At 49.3% G+C, this 18,781-nt stretch overlaps 1 protein-coding gene across 8 annotated transcripts in view; it reads left to right on the top strand.

Moving 5' to 3' along the window:
• The first annotated feature begins 555 nt into the window (after positions 1-555).
• Positions 556-18,781, top strand: part of DLG3 (discs large MAGUK scaffold protein 3) — a 54,374-nt gene continuing 36,148 nt past the window's right edge. For 2 of the 8 annotated variants that reach the window (XM_084788819.1, XM_084788818.1), the window contains exons 1-10: positions 588-1,342; positions 4,294-4,347; positions 4,589-4,639; positions 5,062-5,186; positions 5,401-5,570; positions 5,894-6,030; positions 6,337-6,481; positions 7,003-7,162; positions 8,724-8,880; positions 9,338-9,440. In XM_084788819.1, the coding sequence (XP_084644945.1) occupies positions 986-1,342; positions 4,294-4,347; positions 4,589-4,639; positions 5,062-5,186; positions 5,401-5,570; positions 5,894-6,030; positions 6,337-6,481; positions 7,003-7,162; positions 8,724-8,880; positions 9,338-9,440 (1,459 nt within the window). In that variant the 5' untranslated portion in view covers positions 588-985. Of the gene's footprint in view, positions 1,343-4,293; positions 4,348-4,588; positions 4,640-5,061; positions 5,187-5,400; positions 5,571-5,893; positions 6,031-6,336; positions 6,482-7,002; positions 7,163-7,682; positions 7,911-8,723; positions 8,881-9,337; positions 9,441-10,152; positions 10,355-18,781 lie in introns of those variants that run through there. The other 6 variants (XM_084788821.1, XM_084788820.1, XM_084788816.1 and 3 more) reach the window with 5 other exon arrangements.

Below are 18,781 nucleotides of genomic sequence, written 5' to 3'. Positions count from 1 at the left end.
AAGCCTCTTTTCCCTAACATAAGCATGGAGTGGAGGCAGAAGTGCCCGAGGCAGGGATAAGTAGTTTTTCTACTACTGCCGGTTCTGGGGTTAAGTCTCTCACTGGTGATGTAAGAAGGTCGACTGTGAGATAGATAGTCATTTCAGGGCCTAGAGGATGAGCGAACAATGGTCCTGATCAGGATAGGTTGACCGGCCTGGACGTCGCCCTCTTTCTTAGTCCGCTGCAGGAGGCAGCACTTCTCTCACCCTGCTCAGGTGCCGCTGAGGTCGGTTCTGTTGCTGTCTTTACTTCTGGTGGCCCCAGCTTAGAGCAAGCTTAGGGACCCATTGAGCATCTCACTGCAACTCCCTCTTGGAAGTGGGGCGGGGTGGAGTGGGCAGAGGACAGCCTGAAATTGGCGACACGGGGACAGAGGATCGTACTCTTCAGCTCTCTAGTGGGCCAAATCCCAGCCACCTAGACTAGGGTCGTTAGTATCCCAGAGAATGGGGGATATGTGGCTGAGCCTGGGGGGCGCCTCTGCTTCTGTTCCTTTAAGGAGCCGCTGTTTAGCATTCCTGCTGCTGCCGCTGCCGCTGCCTGACTCTACGCGCTGATTGGCTGGAATCAATTGAGAAGGGAGCCAGGGAGAGATGCTCTTGACTCCACTCAGATCCATCCTGGGGACCTGAGCAGAAGGGGTTCTCGCCGCACCTAGCCTTTGCCTGGGCTCCCGCTTCTTCTTTGCCCCTGGGCCTCGGCCCAGAATTCACAACGGGCGACACGGAGCCGCCAGTGCTGGAGGGGGAGCCATGGGTGCGGGGCAGCGTGGGGGCAGAGGCCCCGGGACGCCCGCCCGGCCCCAGGCCCCGCTCCGCCCGGGCGCCCCCACGGGTGCCCCCGCCTTCCTGGTCTGAGCAATGCGAGTGTGCTCGGGAGCCCGGTGGCGGCGGCGTGGAAACTGGCGTGGGCTGGGGGGTCCGAGGCGCGGGGGGCAGTGCCATGCACAAGCACCAGCACTGCTGTAAGTGCCCCGAGTGCTATGAGGTGACCCGCCTGGCCGCCCTGCGGCGTCTAGAGCCTCCTGGCTATGGGGACTGGCAGGTGCCGGACCCCTATGGGCCAACTGGGGGCAATGGGGCCAGCTCCAGTTATGGAGGCTACAGCTCGCAGACCTTGCCTTCACAAGCCGGGGCTACCCCCACTCCTCGCACCAAGGCCAAGCTCATCCCCACAGGCCGAGATGTGGGGCCAGTGCCCCCTAAGCCAGTCCCCAGCAAGAGCACCCCAAAACTCAACGGCAGTGGCCCCAGCTGGTGGCCTGAGTGCACCTGTACCAATCGGGATTGGTATGAGCAGGTAAGGACCAGCGGATTCGGGGTGGGGGTGATGGGACAACTCCAAAGGACTAAGGGTTGGGGTCTAAGAAGTCTGGGGAACAGTAGGGGTTGTTGGGGGGGGGCTCCATGTCTGTGGACCTGAGCTGTAGCACTGCAGCTGACCAAAGAGGGATTGTTGCAAATATGTGCTTCCATATGTGTCTGTTTAGGGGTCTCCATTTGAAGGGGATTGGGAGGAGCTGTTTGTATGGGGGGTGGTAGCATGGCGGAGGGGCACATTTTCTAGTGTGGGGGATTTGGGATTGTCTCAATGCAGGGGGTGGGGGGGGGAGGTGGTAATGTCTCTGTGTCTGGCAGGGGGCGGGAGGTTCTGCGGGGGTTGTATGTGGTGTGTGTCTCCATAGAAGGGGAGGAGGGGGCATGATGCTCTGCGTAGGGGGGGGACATATGTGTTTGTATGTATGTTGGGGTGTGTGGAGGAAAGCAATGGAGCTTGTGTGAATATATGTAGCGGAGCCCATGTGCCCAGCTGGCTGAGCTTCATCTCTCATACCATGAGTCCCTCTCCATCCCAGTCCCTTTGTGTGTGAACATGCACATGGATATGTGAGAATGTCTCTCTGAGTGTGGAGGTGTTTCTGTAGATGAGGCTGCAGGGATAGCTGTTTGCCTGTGTGTGTGCCTCCATGTATATGTGTATAAGCATGTGGCTGCAAGAGTGTACACGTGTGTGTGCCCTTGTGTGTGTGTGTGTGTGTGTGCGCGCGCGTGCGAGCGCGCGCGTGTGTTGTCCCTGGTGGGAAGCGTTTGACAGGCAAAAGAGGGGAGAGGGAGGAGGCGAGACATGTCCCAAGCAAGGCTGAGAGGCTGCTAGAAGGACAGACTCTTTTGTCCAAGCTGCTCTGAAGTGTGTGTGTGCTGCTGGGGGGGGCAGTGTTAAACAAGCCTTCTTGCTCCAAAGAAGGCATATTGCCTGGAACCAGGCAAAGGGCAGCTGCCCTAGTGCAGGCTCTGGCTGCCCTGAGTGGGGCATAGCCTTTGTAGGTACCCACAGATGTGGGAGAGCTTAGCTTCCTGGCTCTGATTTGGCACAGCTTGGGAGCCCCTGGGTGCTGGGCACAACTCCGGCTTCCACTCCCAGCCTGAACTGCCAGCATAGAAAATGGAAGGAGCATCTGTGGGAGAAGCAGCAAAATGGAGGCTGGGCAGGCAGAGCCAGGTCTCTGGCACGAATGGCGGAGGGCCTGTCTGGTGCTTCAGTTCTGCAGCCCCCAGGGTGGAAAGAGGGGAGGAGGAGAGGCGTTGCTGCCTATGGCAGGTGCTGACTGCCCCAAAGTGATGACCATTCCGGCCATCCCTGTCCTCTTCTGAGGATAGGATGTGCTTTTACCTAGAAGCAAAAGAGGGGGCTTCTTGGAGAGACGAATCCTCTGTTCTGTCTGTCTGTCTGCCTACACCTCTTCCTGTGTCCCTAGCCTGGTTCCTTGCCCTCTCCAGTAAGTCCCCTCTCTCCTTTGCCCCTCCCTTAACAAACACACTCTCATGCCTGGCCTGCCCAGTAGGAAATAGGTGCCAATTCCAGGTCTGGGCCCATTGGGTACCGTTTCTTTACCAAGGCTGGTCTTTGGCTGGCTTCTGATCCTAGAGGCAAGGTTCCTGAGTGGGTGTGGGACCAGAGCTAGAGGGAGGACTGCTGGGAGCTGAGACCTCTAGGTACCACCCAAAGTAGGCTGGAGGCATGGCTTGTCACATGTGGAGTATCCACGGTGCCCCAGGTGCAAGGCAGAGCTCCACAGGCTTTCTTTGGCTCTGTATCTATTGTACTGTACTTCAGTCAGCTGTGCTGGTTTGGGGGTCTCTGAAGAAGCAGTGAGTTCTCCTCCTGGGACCAGGGTGAGGCTACAGCTGGAGTCCTGCTACCGACTCCTTAAGGCTACAGAACATGAAGGAGGAAATAGATCAGGCATGGCTAGTCAGCACTCTTGAAGCCCGTGCTGCAAAGGATGGAGATGGGAAGTAGGAAGCAGAGCAGGGTCTGTCAGAAGAGCCCTCACTCTAGGTTTCCAGCTGTTCTTATACTGGGGCCAAAACTTAAGAAAGGTATAGTGTAGCCAGGGGGATTTGGACCAGTGCTGGGATACCTGGTGAAGAGAGGCAAGGGGGCTCCTTCAGTTTTGGAAGTGATTGTGGGAATCAGGAAGCAGGTAAACCTCTCTGTACAGAGTCAGATTTCCACTTGAACCATGGCCACAAGTATGTCCTGCCTGGAAGGCAATGTCTCTGTGTTGCTAACAACAACTTGTGTTTTTTTGACCCCTTCCCTTGCCTGTCTGCCCATGGCTACTGTGTGTTAAAGATCACAAATTCTGCTTCAAATGTCTATGGGTCATCGGGTTCTCCTTTGTAGGAAATTTTGTCTACCCCAGTCCTGTCCTACCTTGGTTTGTCCTCAGACTCCTGGCCAATTCCCACGTTGACCCTTTCTTCTGGGACACACAAAGGGTTCAAATCAGAAGTCACTTTGGAAAAAAAATGGATTGGGATTTTTACTCCTGTCCATTTGAGAACTTGGATTTCTGGAACCTTTGAAGGAGGTGTAAAAATAGGGCTTCCAAGGTACTCTGATGAGAATAACATGGGGAAGAAATGAGCAGCCAAAATACCACTGGCCTTGAAGCTTCCTATAGCCCACTGAGTACCTGGACATATAGGTTCTATATCCTAACTCCCAGTGTGCCCTTAGGCACACCCTACAACCTCTCTGGGCCTTAGTGTTCCCAACTGTCATGTGAAAGTGGTTGGATAAGGTAGTGTCTGTTGTCTTCCCTGTGGGAGTTTATGATCTTGAAGTCAGGGGGAGCTATGGTTCAGAAATGGAGAGGTTCGCTGGCCAGGCTTCTGGGCACTTCCTGTGGATGTTGGGTGTGGTATGGTTTGCCCACCATGCTCCATCTCTGCCATCCCCCTTAGGCCAGCCCTGCACCCCTCCTAGTGAACCCCGAGGCCCTGGAGCCCAGCCTATCGGTGAGTGCACCACTGGTTGGCTCAGTCTCAGACAATTGATCTGGGCTAAACAAACAGCTGGGTTTGGACTGCTATGCTTGGACACAAGGGGAGGGGGTCAGCCTGTCCCCATCTGTGGTCTAGAGATGCCTTGTGCTGTGCTTGGGATCTTTGTGGGAGTGGGGAAGGAAGCAAGTTGACTAGAGGACAGATGGCTAGGAGGGCAGGACACCCTGAAGGAAGTGCTTCTGTCTTCTTTTAGGTGAATGGCAGTGATGGCATGTTCAAGTATGAGGAGATAGTACTGGAGCGGGTAAGTTTTCCAGTAGGGAGATTGGGAAATGGGAGGCAAGGGTTGCATCCAGGAAAGGGGAGGATTTCAAGACCCGAGCAGCATTTCAAGACTCATGGGGGGGGGGCGGGTTCCGTATTGAGAGTTTGGGGAAACAGGGCCCTCAGAAGCCATATCATTGCGTCTGTCAATCAACTCCCTTACAAACATCAATTCATCTTGCTGACTGAGGCCTGGAAAAGTGGGGTGGAGGTTGGTTTGCTGAGGCCTCCCCATCAAAATGGTCCACACAGGCTGAGAAAGTGCTAGGTTTCTGATGAACGTGTCCCATTGTACCATGGGACCAGGAGAACCGACTCTGGGGTCCAGAGGGAGATGGAGTGCCAAGAACCCTCCTTTGTGCTCTCAGAATGAAATGACTGTGCCCTTCCACCCCTTCTCAGGGCAACTCTGGCCTGGGCTTCAGTATCGCAGGTGGCATCGACAACCCTCATGTCCCTGATGACCCTGGCATCTTTATTACCAAGATCATTCCTGGTGGAGCAGCTGCCATGGATGGGAGGCTGGGGTGAGATGGCCTGGAGGCAGGGTTGTGGGTGGAAGGGACAGGATGGAGATGACGAGAGGACAGGGGCCAGCCTGGCAGGATGACTCCTCCATTATATTGGAGAAGGAGAAGGAGAGGGAAAGGAGGAAGGGAGAGAAGAGGAGAGGGAGGACGCAGGAGACGTACACAGAGGGGCGGTGGCACAGTGTCATGCCTCTTGGACTTTCCCCCGCAGGGTGAATGACTGTGTGCTGCGGGTGAATGAGGTAGACGTGTCTGAGGTGGTGCACAGCCGGGCCGTGGAGGCACTGAAGGAGGCAGGCCCTGTGGTGCGGCTGGTGGTACGGAGGCGACAGCCCCCACCTGAGACTATCATGGAGGTCAACCTGCTCAAAGGACCAAAAGGTGAGGCCCTCTTGGTTCCTATGCTCTAGCCATGCACTACCCCGCCCCCCAGCCCCCAGTTCCTGGCTGCCCTGAGGGGGAATGGAAGGGAGTGGCTTTTCTCCTACCTTGAGTTGCTCCAGTCCCAGCTCCTAGCCTTGTTTCTCAACCTCAGGTTTCAACCCGTATTGACCTTGGGATGATGGGCTGGTGTTTGGGATTGCTGGTGGGAAAGGAGGTCTTGGAGGGGACAGTGGGATGGCTGGGAGGGAATTGGCTTTGAAATGGATGAGACATGCTAACTTCTTGTGGCTCTCTCCCACTTGCTGCTGGCTGCCATCTAGGCCTGGGCTTCAGCATTGCTGGGGGCATTGGCAACCAGCACATCCCAGGAGACAACAGCATCTACATCACCAAGATCATTGAAGGAGGGGCTGCTCAAAAGGATGGACGTCTACAGATTGGGGACAGGCTGCTTGCGGTGAGATATCGTTTATGGGGGTGCCCCAACAGTAAGGTAGGGAAGAGCAGCTCTGGTGCCCTCTCACTCCATCTAACTCTCAGGAGAGGATGAGGCACTTGGGAGAATTTCAAGAATATCGCCTGAACTGTGTTTACCCAGATAACAAGGCTCCAGTTCTTTCCATGATGGGGCCAGCCACTCTTATATCCCTGTAACTCTCCCTTACTTGGAACTGTTAGTATACTGACAGAGCATTCTTTTGAGTTCCCTAGAGAAATTTTTTTTTCCCTTCTAAGACCCACCCCAGGGTGTCTCTTTTTCTAGGTGAACAACACCAATCTGCAGGACGTGAGGCATGAGGAAGCTGTGGCCTCACTGAAGAACACATCAGACATGGTCTATCTGAAGGTGGCCAAGCCAGGCAGCCTCCATCTCAACGACATGTATGCTCCCCCCGACTATGCCAGCAGTACGTACCCATTGGTCTTCAGCCCGGGCTTCAGAGGGAGCAAGTGCAGAAGATATTGTCATAACTGAATCCAGGTCCTAACCCTGTGCCTGGGAGTCGGGTGTCCTTGGGCAAGTCCTTTTTCACACCTTTAGTGGCCTCTTTAGCCCACCGAAGCTAATGAGATATATGCTGCCTTCCTCATAGGACTGGTGCAAGGATAAAATGAGATCATGGGTGAGAAAGCCCTTGGAAAAATGATTAGGCTTCAGAGATGTCAGGGCTTAGTATTAGTCACATCTCTAGTCATGCTTTCCTTGTAGACTGCCTTGACTTCAGCTCTTTCTAAGAGTCACGTCTGGGCTCTAGAAAGGGACTGAGGAGGAGGAACCCTGGAGTGAAGGTGGGTAGTGGGTAAAGCAGAGAGCCGTGGCCTAGGGAATCAGCATCCCTTGGTCTTTCTTGCACATCCTGGGAGGGAGTTGGGGGAAAGTCCATAGTGGGACGTCTCTGGACTCTTTTTCTCTCTTTTCCCACCTCAGCTTTCACTGCCTTGGCTGACAACCACATAAGCCATAATTCCAGCCTGGGCTATCTCGGGGCTGTGGAGAGCAAGGTCGCCTACCCTGCTCCTCCTCAGGTGCCCCCTGCACGCTACTCTCCCATTCCCAGGCACATGCTGGCTGAGGAAGACTTTACCAGGTAAGGCTCTCCTCGATTCTTTCGACTTAGGGTAGGGTCAGGATAAGATTTATGGCCGGCTATAGGCCTTCTTCTTAGTATGGCTAAAGGACAAGGCCCAGATCTGTAAGATCTGGGGGGCTCTTCTCTGTGAGGCCTTCGGAGTCTAGAAAGGAACATGAGTGGCTGCAAAAATGAGTTCTGCCGTCAGGGGGAGTGCCGAGCGAATGGCCCAGATCAGAAGATGCAGATCCGGGGTGGGGTGAATCGTTTAGGGGGCTGAGGAAGTGGAGGCGAAGCGGGGGCGAGGGCGAGGGGGGGGGAGGTTCTCGTCCCGGGACAGTAGCAAACCTCTCTTCAGTAGCCATCCGTAATCGCTGAAGAGGGCCTTTCAGCCGACAGGCTTGGCAGGAGTCAGAGGTCCACCAGGCCAGCCCGGGAGCGCACGAGGAAGGGCTCCGCCCCGTGGTGGTGATGGTGGTGGTGGCGGCGGCAGAGGGCCCGGGCCGTTGAACTGGTCAGGCAGGCCTGGGTTGCAGGGGCACAAGTTTGTGGGGTGGGGCCTAAGTGGCTGCTGGGCGGGCTGCTGCGGGGAGAGAGAAGGATAGGCCGACTCGGGGAGAACCAGACGAGCCATGGAGAGGGCTCGCAAGTTCTCGGGCTCAAGCTTGGCCCTGGGTCTGGGTTCGGCCTCGACTTCGGCCTGGAGGAGGGCCTCGCAGAGGTGGGCCTGGCCTCTCCGCTCCCTGCGGCCTGGAGGGGATGCCAGGTAGGGAGCATCGCACGCACCCAAGACTTGGAACAGCAAGAAAGGAACAGGTCCACTTGAGATCTGGGCCTCCTCTAAGAGGAAAGATGCTTGTTAACAAATAGAGATAAGAAGATGGGACAGTGCTGGGAGTCAGGCGAGTTATAGGGATAACCGTGTGCAGATAATTCCACTCACCTGGTGGCACTGTGGCTATTTAGAGAGAATGTGGCCTTAATGTGTCCACTCTTCAATTTAACCCCTAAGTGCCCTTTGGGGACTGGGATTTCTTCATGTTTTTCTTTCACACCACTGGTCAGTGGTGGCTGCTATGTTGTTGGGGGAAGGTAGAAAGAGACATAGTTGGCGGGTGGAACTTCAAAACTTCACAGGCATCCTTTGGACTGTGAGGGACGTCAACCCAGGGTGACTCCACTGCCCTTAACACGTTTCTCTTTCAGCCCAGGGCCTTTCACAGAGCTTACTAGAACAGAAGACCTCAGGGAAGAAGATGAAGGAGTGAGCTGTGCAATTGGGGTTCTAGAGTTCTGGATGAGGTTTTATTGACCCGAGAGTGCTGAGGAAGGGCCATTGGGAAATTGGCGAGGAGACTTTAGGAAGGAGGGAAGAGGAACTGAAACTTGGCACCCGACACAAAAGAGCAGCCAAGCAGGTTTGAAGAGACAAAGGGAAGAACAGGGTTATCACCCAGAAAAGCCCAGGTCTTCCTACAGCAAGTATGGATCTGTGCCGGGCTGGTCTTCACAGGGGGAACAGTTCCTGTCTTCCTTTGTCCTGACCTCCCTCGTCATATCTTTCCTCCTTTCCCTCCAGAGAGCCCCGCAAGATCATCCTGCACAAAGGTTCTACAGGCCTGGGCTTCAACATTGTAGGAGGAGAAGATGGAGAAGGCATTTTTGTTTCCTTCATCCTGGCAGGAGGCCCAGCTGACCTAAGTGGGGAGTTGCGAAGGGGAGACCGGATCTTATCGGTGAGACAGAGGCGAGGCGAGGTGGGGGTGGGGTGTGGGGGGAATGGGTGCTGTGCCAGGCTAAAAGGGAGGAGGGGAGCCCTTGTGTCCGCCAAGAAATGTTTCTTGGGTTGAGGGAAGGGCTAAGAACTGAAGAAAAAATGTAAATTGTCTTTATAAATATCTTTAATGAGGGAAAAGCGACCAAAACTAGACTTATGCTTGAGGAAGAAATGAATGTCCCTGGATCTTAGCTTTCATTGGTATTTGGCTTCCACAAAATAATTATTACACCAGAGGTATTGTATTCTTTAGGCCTAATATTGGGGGGGGGACACGGCAGATGACAAGGATGGAATTTGGGGAAAACAAATCCAAATAGGTTGAGAGATAGATTGTACATCCCCTTTCCGATCCTGCTATAAGGGGGGACTCTTTCTTGCCTGTGGGGTGGCTCACAGCTCCTCTCTTTGGGCAGGTAAATGGAGTCAACCTGAGGAATGCTACTCATGAGCAGGCAGCAGCTGCTCTGAAACGGGCTGGCCAATCAGTCACCATTGTGGCCCAGTACCGACCTGAAGGTAAGGGAAAGGAAGGTGGAAAGAGATGAGTTTAAACTTATACTTTGTATTAGCTTTTCCCACCGTAGGTAACAAAGCCATTTGACCAGGTCCGTGGTATTCTAGTGCAGTCAGTTCTTATTTCCTTTTCCTTCTCTAGAAGACAGTGGGGTTGGTTTGGGTCCGTTTGGGAGCATCAATCAAGGCAGTGCTTAGAGCCTGCCGATGAGGCGGGTGCAGTACTGCAGAAAGCCGGTAGTGGGCAGCAGCCTACGAGAAGAAGCACCAGAGGATTTTAGGGCAATTGGAAAAGCCAGAGGGGCTCCCAGGCGGTGATTGGGAATTGTGTGCTCTGGGAAAGAGTAATTCTTGGTTAGAAGGACTTCAGAGAGTAAGAAATCCAACCTCGTAAAAGATCTTGGGTCAAATGTTTACGAATCCCGTTTCTTTCTCTTCATCAAAATAAGGTGATACTAAACCCTCGGGATGGGGAATTCAGGAACAGAATCACACCCTATGGACATCTTTGTATTTCTCTCTCCGCTAGAAGGCCCTCCGCAGGGGCGAGTGGGCGGGGCCGGTTATGCAAACACAGGTGTTTGATTGGCCCGGGCCAACGGAGGCCCAGGTGCCGAGGTGAACTGTAGGAAGGCGCGCCCCAGCCTGCCAGCCAGCTGGACAACCATTGGCCCGAGGAGCGGGGCCTCCAGCCGCACGCCCCGCCCCCTGACCCAGGCGGAGGGCGACGGGCGCCCCTCCTCCCCTTGCGCCTCTGGCGTCTCCTCCTCTATCCCCTCCCCCTCCGCCCCTTTTTCCCTCCTCTCCTTTTCCCCTCCTCCCGCGCGCCCCGCTTTGTGTCCGTGGTCTCCTGCGCGGGACAGAGGGACCAGCTGGAGCTTTCTCGACACTAGACCTGGATTCCGACTGGGCTCCAGGTGAGGTGGGACAGATGGGGGCCAGGCGCCCTCGCAGTTCCCCCAGCCTCTCCACTGTGCTGTTCTCAGCCTCTTTTCCAACATTGCTCCCCGTTTCTGTCTTTTCCCCAGAAAGCCTGCGTCGCTCACCCCAGGCCCCTTCCCCGCCTCCGGGGCTTCCTTGGCTACTCTGCGAAGGGCTCTCTGCCCACCGAACGCTGTCTGGCTTTTTTCTCCGTGCCATCGCTTCTTCTCATCAACTGTTGCTCCTTTTCGCCCTAAAGCTTCAGTGCTGCCCACAGCCTCCTTTCTGCTGCGTCCCCAGCTGCCCTCGATCCCTCACAGGAATTTTCTAAAGCTTCCCCTTTCCCCGTGCGCATTTCTCTCCCTAACCATAGGAACAACGGCAATTAGTTTAGGACTCCCGTGCCTGTCTTCTCAAGGTTTTCATTCTGTACCAGACATTTTTCGTCGTCTCCCCTCCCTCTTGTAAGCCTGGCCTTTGTCCCTTAGGGTTGTAGAGCCTGGGTTCCTTGGACACCCAGGCCCTGCAGGCCTGTAACCCTAATGGAGGAAGGGACCTGGTCCGGGAAGGTGCTCTAGTTTTGCTAGAAGAACTGCAGAAGCCATCGGGATCCCTGTGACATACCTAAGAAGACTTAAAAGCAATCACCTTTGTCCTCCCCACCCCTCCTCCACGCTAGTTCTGAGGCCCTAAGAGAAAGGGCCCTGTCACCCTTTCTATCAGGCTTAGTGGGAGACAGGAGTGCAGGGAGGTAACGAATAGGAGAGCTTGTTGGGCAAAGATAATTGGAAAGTGAGATGCAAATGGACACTTCCAATCATTTCTTTCCATGTTTGGCGTTCAGCTTCCTGACAGGGAATGCTCCTTGGGGATATTTATTTATTTATTTATTTATTTATTTATTTATTGAACCAGGCTTGTGATGTTTGCTTCTCAGGAGAGAGTTTGCCATTGGATTTTTCTTAGCAACTAATATTTCTTTTCTTTCTTTTTTCCCCCTCAATTTAAGAGTATGTTCTGCAAAGGAAATGGCTTCTCATTACTTGCCCTGTCGCCTGCCCCACCCCCTGCACCACAGTGTGTGTGTGTGTGTGTGTGTGTGTGTGTGTGTGTGTGTGAGAGAGAGAGAGAGAGAGAGAGAGAGAGAGAGAGAGAGAGAGAGAGAGAGAGAGAGAGAGAATGATGTTTCGGTTATTTTCTCTGATGCTGGGCACATGGAAACAATACTGTGAATTTGTCTGGTGGTGGTGTGCTGGAAACTGGTGACTAAATATTTCTATGACTTTTGTTTGGGGAATGCAACTGGTCTGCATAAAAAGCTGTAAGTGGCTAAAGTGATTCCTGCAGTGCCTGCTGCTCTCCGTGTATTTTAGAAAGTTTATGATGTAGACTGAGGTGCTGACTTGTACCATTTGCTACACAGGGCCTTCCAGTCTCATTTTTTTTCTTTGGTTTGCTCAATCCAACAGACTCCTAATAATCAAAGCTTTTTCTTCATTTGAAAATGGATCTTTAGGTGCTGGTCCAGATAGATCATCAAACATTCTGCATTGAATCCTTTTTTTTTTTTTTACATTAAATCCTTGTATCTAAAAGTAAGAATTCCATGTTGATAATTTAAACATACATTAAATATGGTTCTTTGGAGGATTGCATCATGGTGGCTGTTTGCAAGGGGAGTACTCCGAGTGGTAGAAACTGTGCATGGTATGGGCTAAGCAGCTGCTGATTGTTTGGATTCTCACGTAGAATGTGAGCACTGGACCGGGTGGGTCAGATCCCAGTCTGCACCCCTACTGTGCGGACTGGAGCAAGCACTGGCAAGCCAGACCTCAGTTGGCGTGAGGTCACACAGGGAAAGTTGCTGAGGGTCAGCAAACCATTTAATCTTGAGGTCCACCAGGGGGCACATACAATGGTTGCAACAAGTGAGACCTCAGACTAGTTTGGAGTGGAAGGGGGCTGGAGAGCCAGCAGGGGCTTAGGAGAAGGAGTGAGGGGAAGAAGCTTGTGTAAGGAGGCTATGCACAGGCTCTGTTCCAGCGCAGCCTTTGACTACATCATATTCAGCATGAGAACTTAAAAATAGCGTTGACTAATTAGAACAGTCAGGATAAGAACTTTTTTTCTGCCTTTTAAAATGCTTTAAATGAGATATAAGTCATAATAGCATTCACTTCCCATATGGAGGTCTATAGTTCAGTGACAGTTCAATGACACAGAGTTGTGCCTGTGTTGCCACAGATAAATTTAGAACATTTTCATGATCCTTCATCTCCTTTTAATACATAAAGAGGCACAGGCATCGGGAAGGTGATAGGTTTAAGGCACTTGCTTCCTAGTGCATCTCCCTTGAACATGGCAACTTAGAAATGCTCCTAACTTGAGACTTTTTTGTATATGTGGCTTGCTTAGTGGGGTTAATGAGGCATAGGAACTGGGTCTTTCTATTTGAGCTTTATATTGTGCTTAGCATGGATGCTTTACAAAGTGTTTTCGTGATGACATTTTTGGAACTATTAAATAGAAACAGAAGTGCTAAATGACAAGGTATCACAGGGAAAGATGTTATTTAATAGTTACAGTTCTGATTGCTCCAAACTATCGTGGATACAAAAATCCTACCTGTTAGCTAAACATCTCATCAAATGGAAAATGTAAACAACTGGCACATGGCAGAGCCTTTTTTCTAAACGATTTTGAAATGGATAATATTTCTCATTGACCTATTGAATTGCAATGCCAAGGTGAAGATGGGCTTGGCATTTTAACATTTTGGGGTCTCCTACACTTTCCCCCTACTTACTCTGTTTCAGCCTCTGCTTAAAAACTGAGCTAGTGGTTATCTGGAAAGACCTTTTGTTTTTGGAGTAGAAACCTGATCTCTAAATGAAGACGTGAGCCAGAAATTGATCAATACAGTAGCCCAACTGGAGACTGATCCTCTCTGAACAGTTTGTGTCTACTGGAATGTACATCCTCACTGGGTAGGAGCATGCTAAGGGAGCGAAGGACTTTTTCTGTTTTGAGGTGCTTACCACAGAAACCCCTCCACTTAAGGCCTAGAAGAGCTTGGGATCAGGGCTGATAATGACATGCACGTTCCAAAGGGTTATTTTCCTTACAGCATTTCCCCATATTTGGGAATGAAGGGTGTAAACACTGCTACCCTATCAATATGATCTTTCACGAGAGCAGAGATAAAAGTACAGCGAGGCAAAGAAAGTTTTGAAACTCCTACTGCATTCCTAAAATAAGGCTAAGGCAAGCATGAAGATGAATTCTCAGCAGTGAAAAGGTGGAAAGAACCCCAGTGTCCATCAAGCCAAGAATGGATAAACAAAATGCACTCTAACAATAGACTGAGTTTGTTTGTTTTTTTATTCCACCATAAAACAGAATAAAGAATGGCTGAACCTTGAAAACACTAAAAAGAAGCCAGGAATGCCTTCAGTCTCATCACCACTCCAGAGGCAGAGGCAGAGGCAGGCAGATCTCTGAGTCCCAGACCAGCCTGGTCGACAGACTGGGCTCCAGAAAGGCCAGGGCTGCATAGTGAGACCCTGTCTTAGAAACAAAACTAAAACAACAAAACCAAAAAGAAACCAGATACATTGCATGATTTTATTTACATAAATTGGCCAGGAGAGGCAAATTAATGGAAGCAAAAGAGCTGTGGTGAATGGAGGAATGGGGGATATTCTCTCTCTCTCTCTCTCTCTCTCTCTCTCTCTCTCTCTCTCTCTCTCTCTCTCTCTAATACACAGCGAGGGACAAGCTTTGGGAGAGCGATAGGTTTATAATACTGGCTTCCTAATGTATCTCCCCTGCACAAGTAGGGGTTGGATACCATACAATCTGTGGGTTTGGTGCATAGGTTGTTAAATTGCTTCATCTATATCATTATGTTCTGCACACTTTGTAGGGGAGCAAAGGGAGGTTTCCACACAGGGCTTCTCTGTGTAGCCTTGGCTGTCCTGGACCTCTCTTTTTAGACCAGGCTAGCCTCAAACTCACAGAGATACACCTGCCTCTGCATCCCAAGTTCTTGGATTGAATGTGTATGCCGCCATCACCATGGTCACCACCACCTGGCTGTCCTTTTTTGTCTTTTTGATTGTTTGTTTGTTTTTGTTTTTTGAGATAAGGTTCCATTCCTAGGCTTTAGTTGTCCTGGAGCTTGCTGTGTAGATCAGGCTGGTGGCAAACTTCATAGAGGTGCAGGTCATCCTGCCTCTGCTTCCCCAAATGCTGGTGGGATTAAAGGTATATATTACTACACTTGGTTGATCTCAGCTTTTCTGTCCTAGTGATCATACAATCCTGCCCACAAAGAAGTAGTAATCGGGAGGGGATTTCTGGAAGCAAGTAGGAGTCTCTCCTACAGAGGCAAAACGACTTTCCCACAGGGAGTGATTTTGTTGCAGGGGGCGGGGCGGGGGCACTCAGGATGTGCCAAAGGTGGAAGTTGCTTTGCTCAACTTAACAGCAAATGTGTACACGCTTAGAATATTAATGGTGTAAGTTGGCATTTCTCATTTCTTCAGCTGAAAAGGAGTTAGAGTCATCATTCCTTTTGAATGCTAGGGATGAGATCCAGGATCTTAAGTATGCTAAGCAGCGGCGGTGGAACTAAGTGACACCCCAGCCCCATCATTCATTTTTTTATGACAATTAATTCAAGGCTGTTTACATAAATAGAGTTTAGTAGCTTAACTTAACCCACTCAACACTAGCAACCACAAATCTCCTTTCTGGTGCCTATGGAGTTATTTTCTGAATTGTTCATGTAAGTGAAATTATATGATAAAAGATAAAGCCTTTTGAGACTGGCTTCTTTCACTTAGCACAAGACCAAGGTTAATTTATGTTGTAGTGTGTATTGGTATTTCCTTTCCTTTTATGGATAAATAATATTCCTCTGTGAGTGTGTGTGTGTAGTTGTTTTTAGTTGTTTCCATTTTGGAGCTGTTGTAAATAATACTCTATGAACATCAACGTGCAAAACTTTCAGTGGACAGAAGCTTACATATTTCTTGGATATATTCTCTGGATCGAATCGTATTACCATTCCCTTTAGAGGGATGTCCAGGCCTCTCTTTTCATGGGGCCTGCACCATTTCTGAATCCTCCCCAACACTTACCAGCCTAAGTCCTTTGGGTTGTCACCCTCTTTGCTGGGTGTGAAGTGGCATCTTACTGTGGTTTTGATTTGCATCCCTGATAGTAATGTTGAGCATATTTCAGGAGCTTATTGTTTGTTGTTCAATTTTGCTTTGCTTTGATTCTTATCCTGTTTACAAATTAACTAGGGCCAGGCATGCTATTGTTCCAGTGATTAGAAGGAACCAGAGGGAAACGAGCTCTCTTATCAGCTGAATGTGCTGGAGGGGTGTAAGTAAGGCTTGACTGAAGAGCCTTTAGCTAGAAATGCTGACCTGATAAAAGTCCACCTTTTTGGGAACCAGGTTATTGAGATATAATTCACATGCCATAATATGAGCATATTCATTTAAAATATACATTTCAGCAGTTTCTACATTTTTTAGCAATTTTATCACAGTCCGTTTTAGAATTTTTTTTTATCACTTCCCAGAAGGCTTGACCCATTCATTAACAGCCTCTCCTTGGTTCCTTCTAGGTCTTTCCCTCCCCACAGCCCTAGGCATCTTCTACTCTTTTGTGGGTAATTTATGTAAACTTTGCAATACATGGCCCTTGTGCTAAGCTTCCCTTAGTGTAAGCTTTTGAAGGTTCAGCCATGTTGTGACATGTGTCAGTTTCAGGGTAGAATAACAGTCCAGTCTATGGTTAGAGCACATTTTGTTGATCCATCCTTGGGTTGATGGGTGTTTGTGTTTTCACTTCTTCACTGTTGTGAATACTGCTGTTACACAACATGTTCCTGAAGAAGTTTTTGTGTGAACAGATGTTTTCAGCTCTCTTAGATTTACACCTAGGAGTAAACTTGCTGTGGGTCAGAAGGTAACACCGTGTTTGCGGAACTGCCAGACTTTTTCTTAAAGTGACTACACCCTCTCAGACCCACCCTGTTTTGTAAACTTAGAAGAGAATGTCAGGCTTTCCTTACAGTTTTGTCCCCTGGAGCTGCATGTGTCTTTGTGCTGGGCTTTTCCTATTCTGTGTTTCTGTAGCCCAAGGACATGGCAGTGAAATTTGGCACAGCATTGTGAGCCCAGCTAGACAGGTGCTTTCTTGTCCTGGCTGGGTGGTGTGAGTCAAAGTCTGTAAAAGATCGTATTCCTGCTGGGTGTAATGAATACAGTAACAATGTAGTGAAAAGAATGGATTATTTCTTCGGGTAATATTAGAGTTTGAGGGTTTCTTTTTTCTTTTTAAGTTATTTATTTCATGTGCATTTGTGTGTTTTTTTCTGCTTGTCTGTGTGAGATGGTGTGATCCCGTGGAACTGAGTTACAGACAGTTGTGAGCTGCCACGTGGGTGCTGGGAATTGAACCCCAGTCCTCTGGAAGAACAACCAGTGCTCTTAACTGATGAGCCATCTCTCCAGCCCTGAGAATTTCTTTCTTAATTCATTTTGTTAGGTGTTGAAATCTTGACTCTGATAGTGACATTGTTGTTAAAAAAAAAAAAAAGGAGCCAAGTGGTGCTGGCGCACACCTTTAATCCCAGCACTCAAGGAGGCAGAGGCAGGCGGATCTTTGTGAGTTCGAGGCCAGCCTGGTCTACAAAGCAAGTCCAGGATAGCCTAGGCTACACAGAGAAACCTTGTCTCAAAAAAAAAAAAAGGGAAAAGAGCCGGGCGTGGTGGCGTACGCCTTTAATCCCAGCACTCGGGAGGCAGAGGCAGGCGGATCGCTGTGAGTTCAAGGCCAGCCTGGTCTACAAAAGCGAGTCTAGGACAGCCAAGGCTACACAGAGAAACCCTGTCTCGAAACCCCCCCCCAAAAGGGGAAAAAACCACTTTAATATTATATTTTACAATAGAGTAAATATTCTGTTGTTTTAAACAGAGGAATAGAGGTAGGATAATTTGGGACTACCACTGCCACTGAAATTAAAAGTACAGACTTTGCTACCCTTGTACCATGTACACATGTACACTCACATGCACACACATCTATTAGCACAATACATAGACACTAGACTCTTGCATATATGCTTTAGAGATAATGTATCTTTATCAGGGAAGCCAAATTCCTGAGATTACTTCTCAGTTTTTCCCTAAATAGATAAAAATCCTTGACTCTTAGACTCAGTTCTCTAATGTATAAAATGAGATCATGCAAAATGTTTCGTGATATGTTTCCTAGCCAAAATTCCATGTGAGATAAGTGGAAGTGAATTTTTAATTCAATTTATGAATTCTTGTTTGTACTTACTAAATCACACGGTCTTGAACTAATAACCACCTGGCTTTAGTAAAGGTTCCCATCCTTCCCTTCTTCTGCTAGGCTTTTATCCTCTTGAGAAGGGCCTCTGTTTACTTTGTACTTTAAAAGCAAAGGCCCCAGAGATTTTTAGAATTTTCTGCTTGACAAAATTAAGTGATGAAATATTTTGTTAGATTAAAAAAAATGAAGATAACATATTTTCTATAAATATGGACTTTCAGGATTTTGATTTCAAAGAAGAGAAAGAATTTTTGTAAATGTGGGGTTAAATTCCAGACTGGATTTTCTAGTGTTTTATAACTAGCCTGCTAAAGAAGTGGTAAGCACGCAAGTCCGAAGAAGGTCAGCTTGGCCAGATCTTCTCAGTGGACAGGCAAACATGGCGTGGCTATGGAGAGTTCGGCTCCTTATGTGTAGTTTAAAATGCCTAGGTTATAACAGTTGCGCGTTCCTGTGGATTTGTTTGCACCTGGTTGCTGAACTAGGAGCAGTTTCAATTGAAGTCTCTAGTACAAGTATACCCTGGCCTTGCCTTTGTTATGCTGTTGGTCTAGTCAGTGTGTCTCCTTACTCAGACCCCTTACATTTTATTCCTGGATATAAAAATATTAGATATACATTGCAGACAATTGGCAATATAGAAAATACAAAGTCAAAACATTCAAATCACCTGTCAAACTACCTCCGGGGATAACCGCTGGTGTATGTGCATCTTTGTATAGTTCTTTTTGAAGCACATATATTTTATATATCATGTAATGTGTCTGTAGGTTTTTAAAATGGGATTATTAGATTGGAGCAATTTTTATATTTTTCCATTATTTCAAATCACGTCATGATTATATTTGAAAAAAAATATTTGAAGTAGTTAAGAAATAGTCCCTCGTGTGTGTGCCATAATTCAGGTGACCATTCTTCTGTTAGGAGCAATGGGTATTTAGTTCCCCCCCCCAATATTTTGTTCTTCTAAAATGCTTTAGTGAATATCCTTGTAAAAGGTTTCTTTGACTCTATAATTATTTCCCAAGAATATGTTCCTTCAAGTA

This window comes from Acomys minous (genome assembly GCF_964271855.1).
Source record: "Acomys minous genome assembly, chromosome: 7".
Lineage (NCBI taxonomy): Eukaryota > Metazoa > Chordata > Mammalia > Rodentia > Muridae > Acomys > Acomys minous.
Note: the sequence above shows the minus strand (reverse complement) of the source record. Positions and strands in the feature narration are given on the sequence as shown.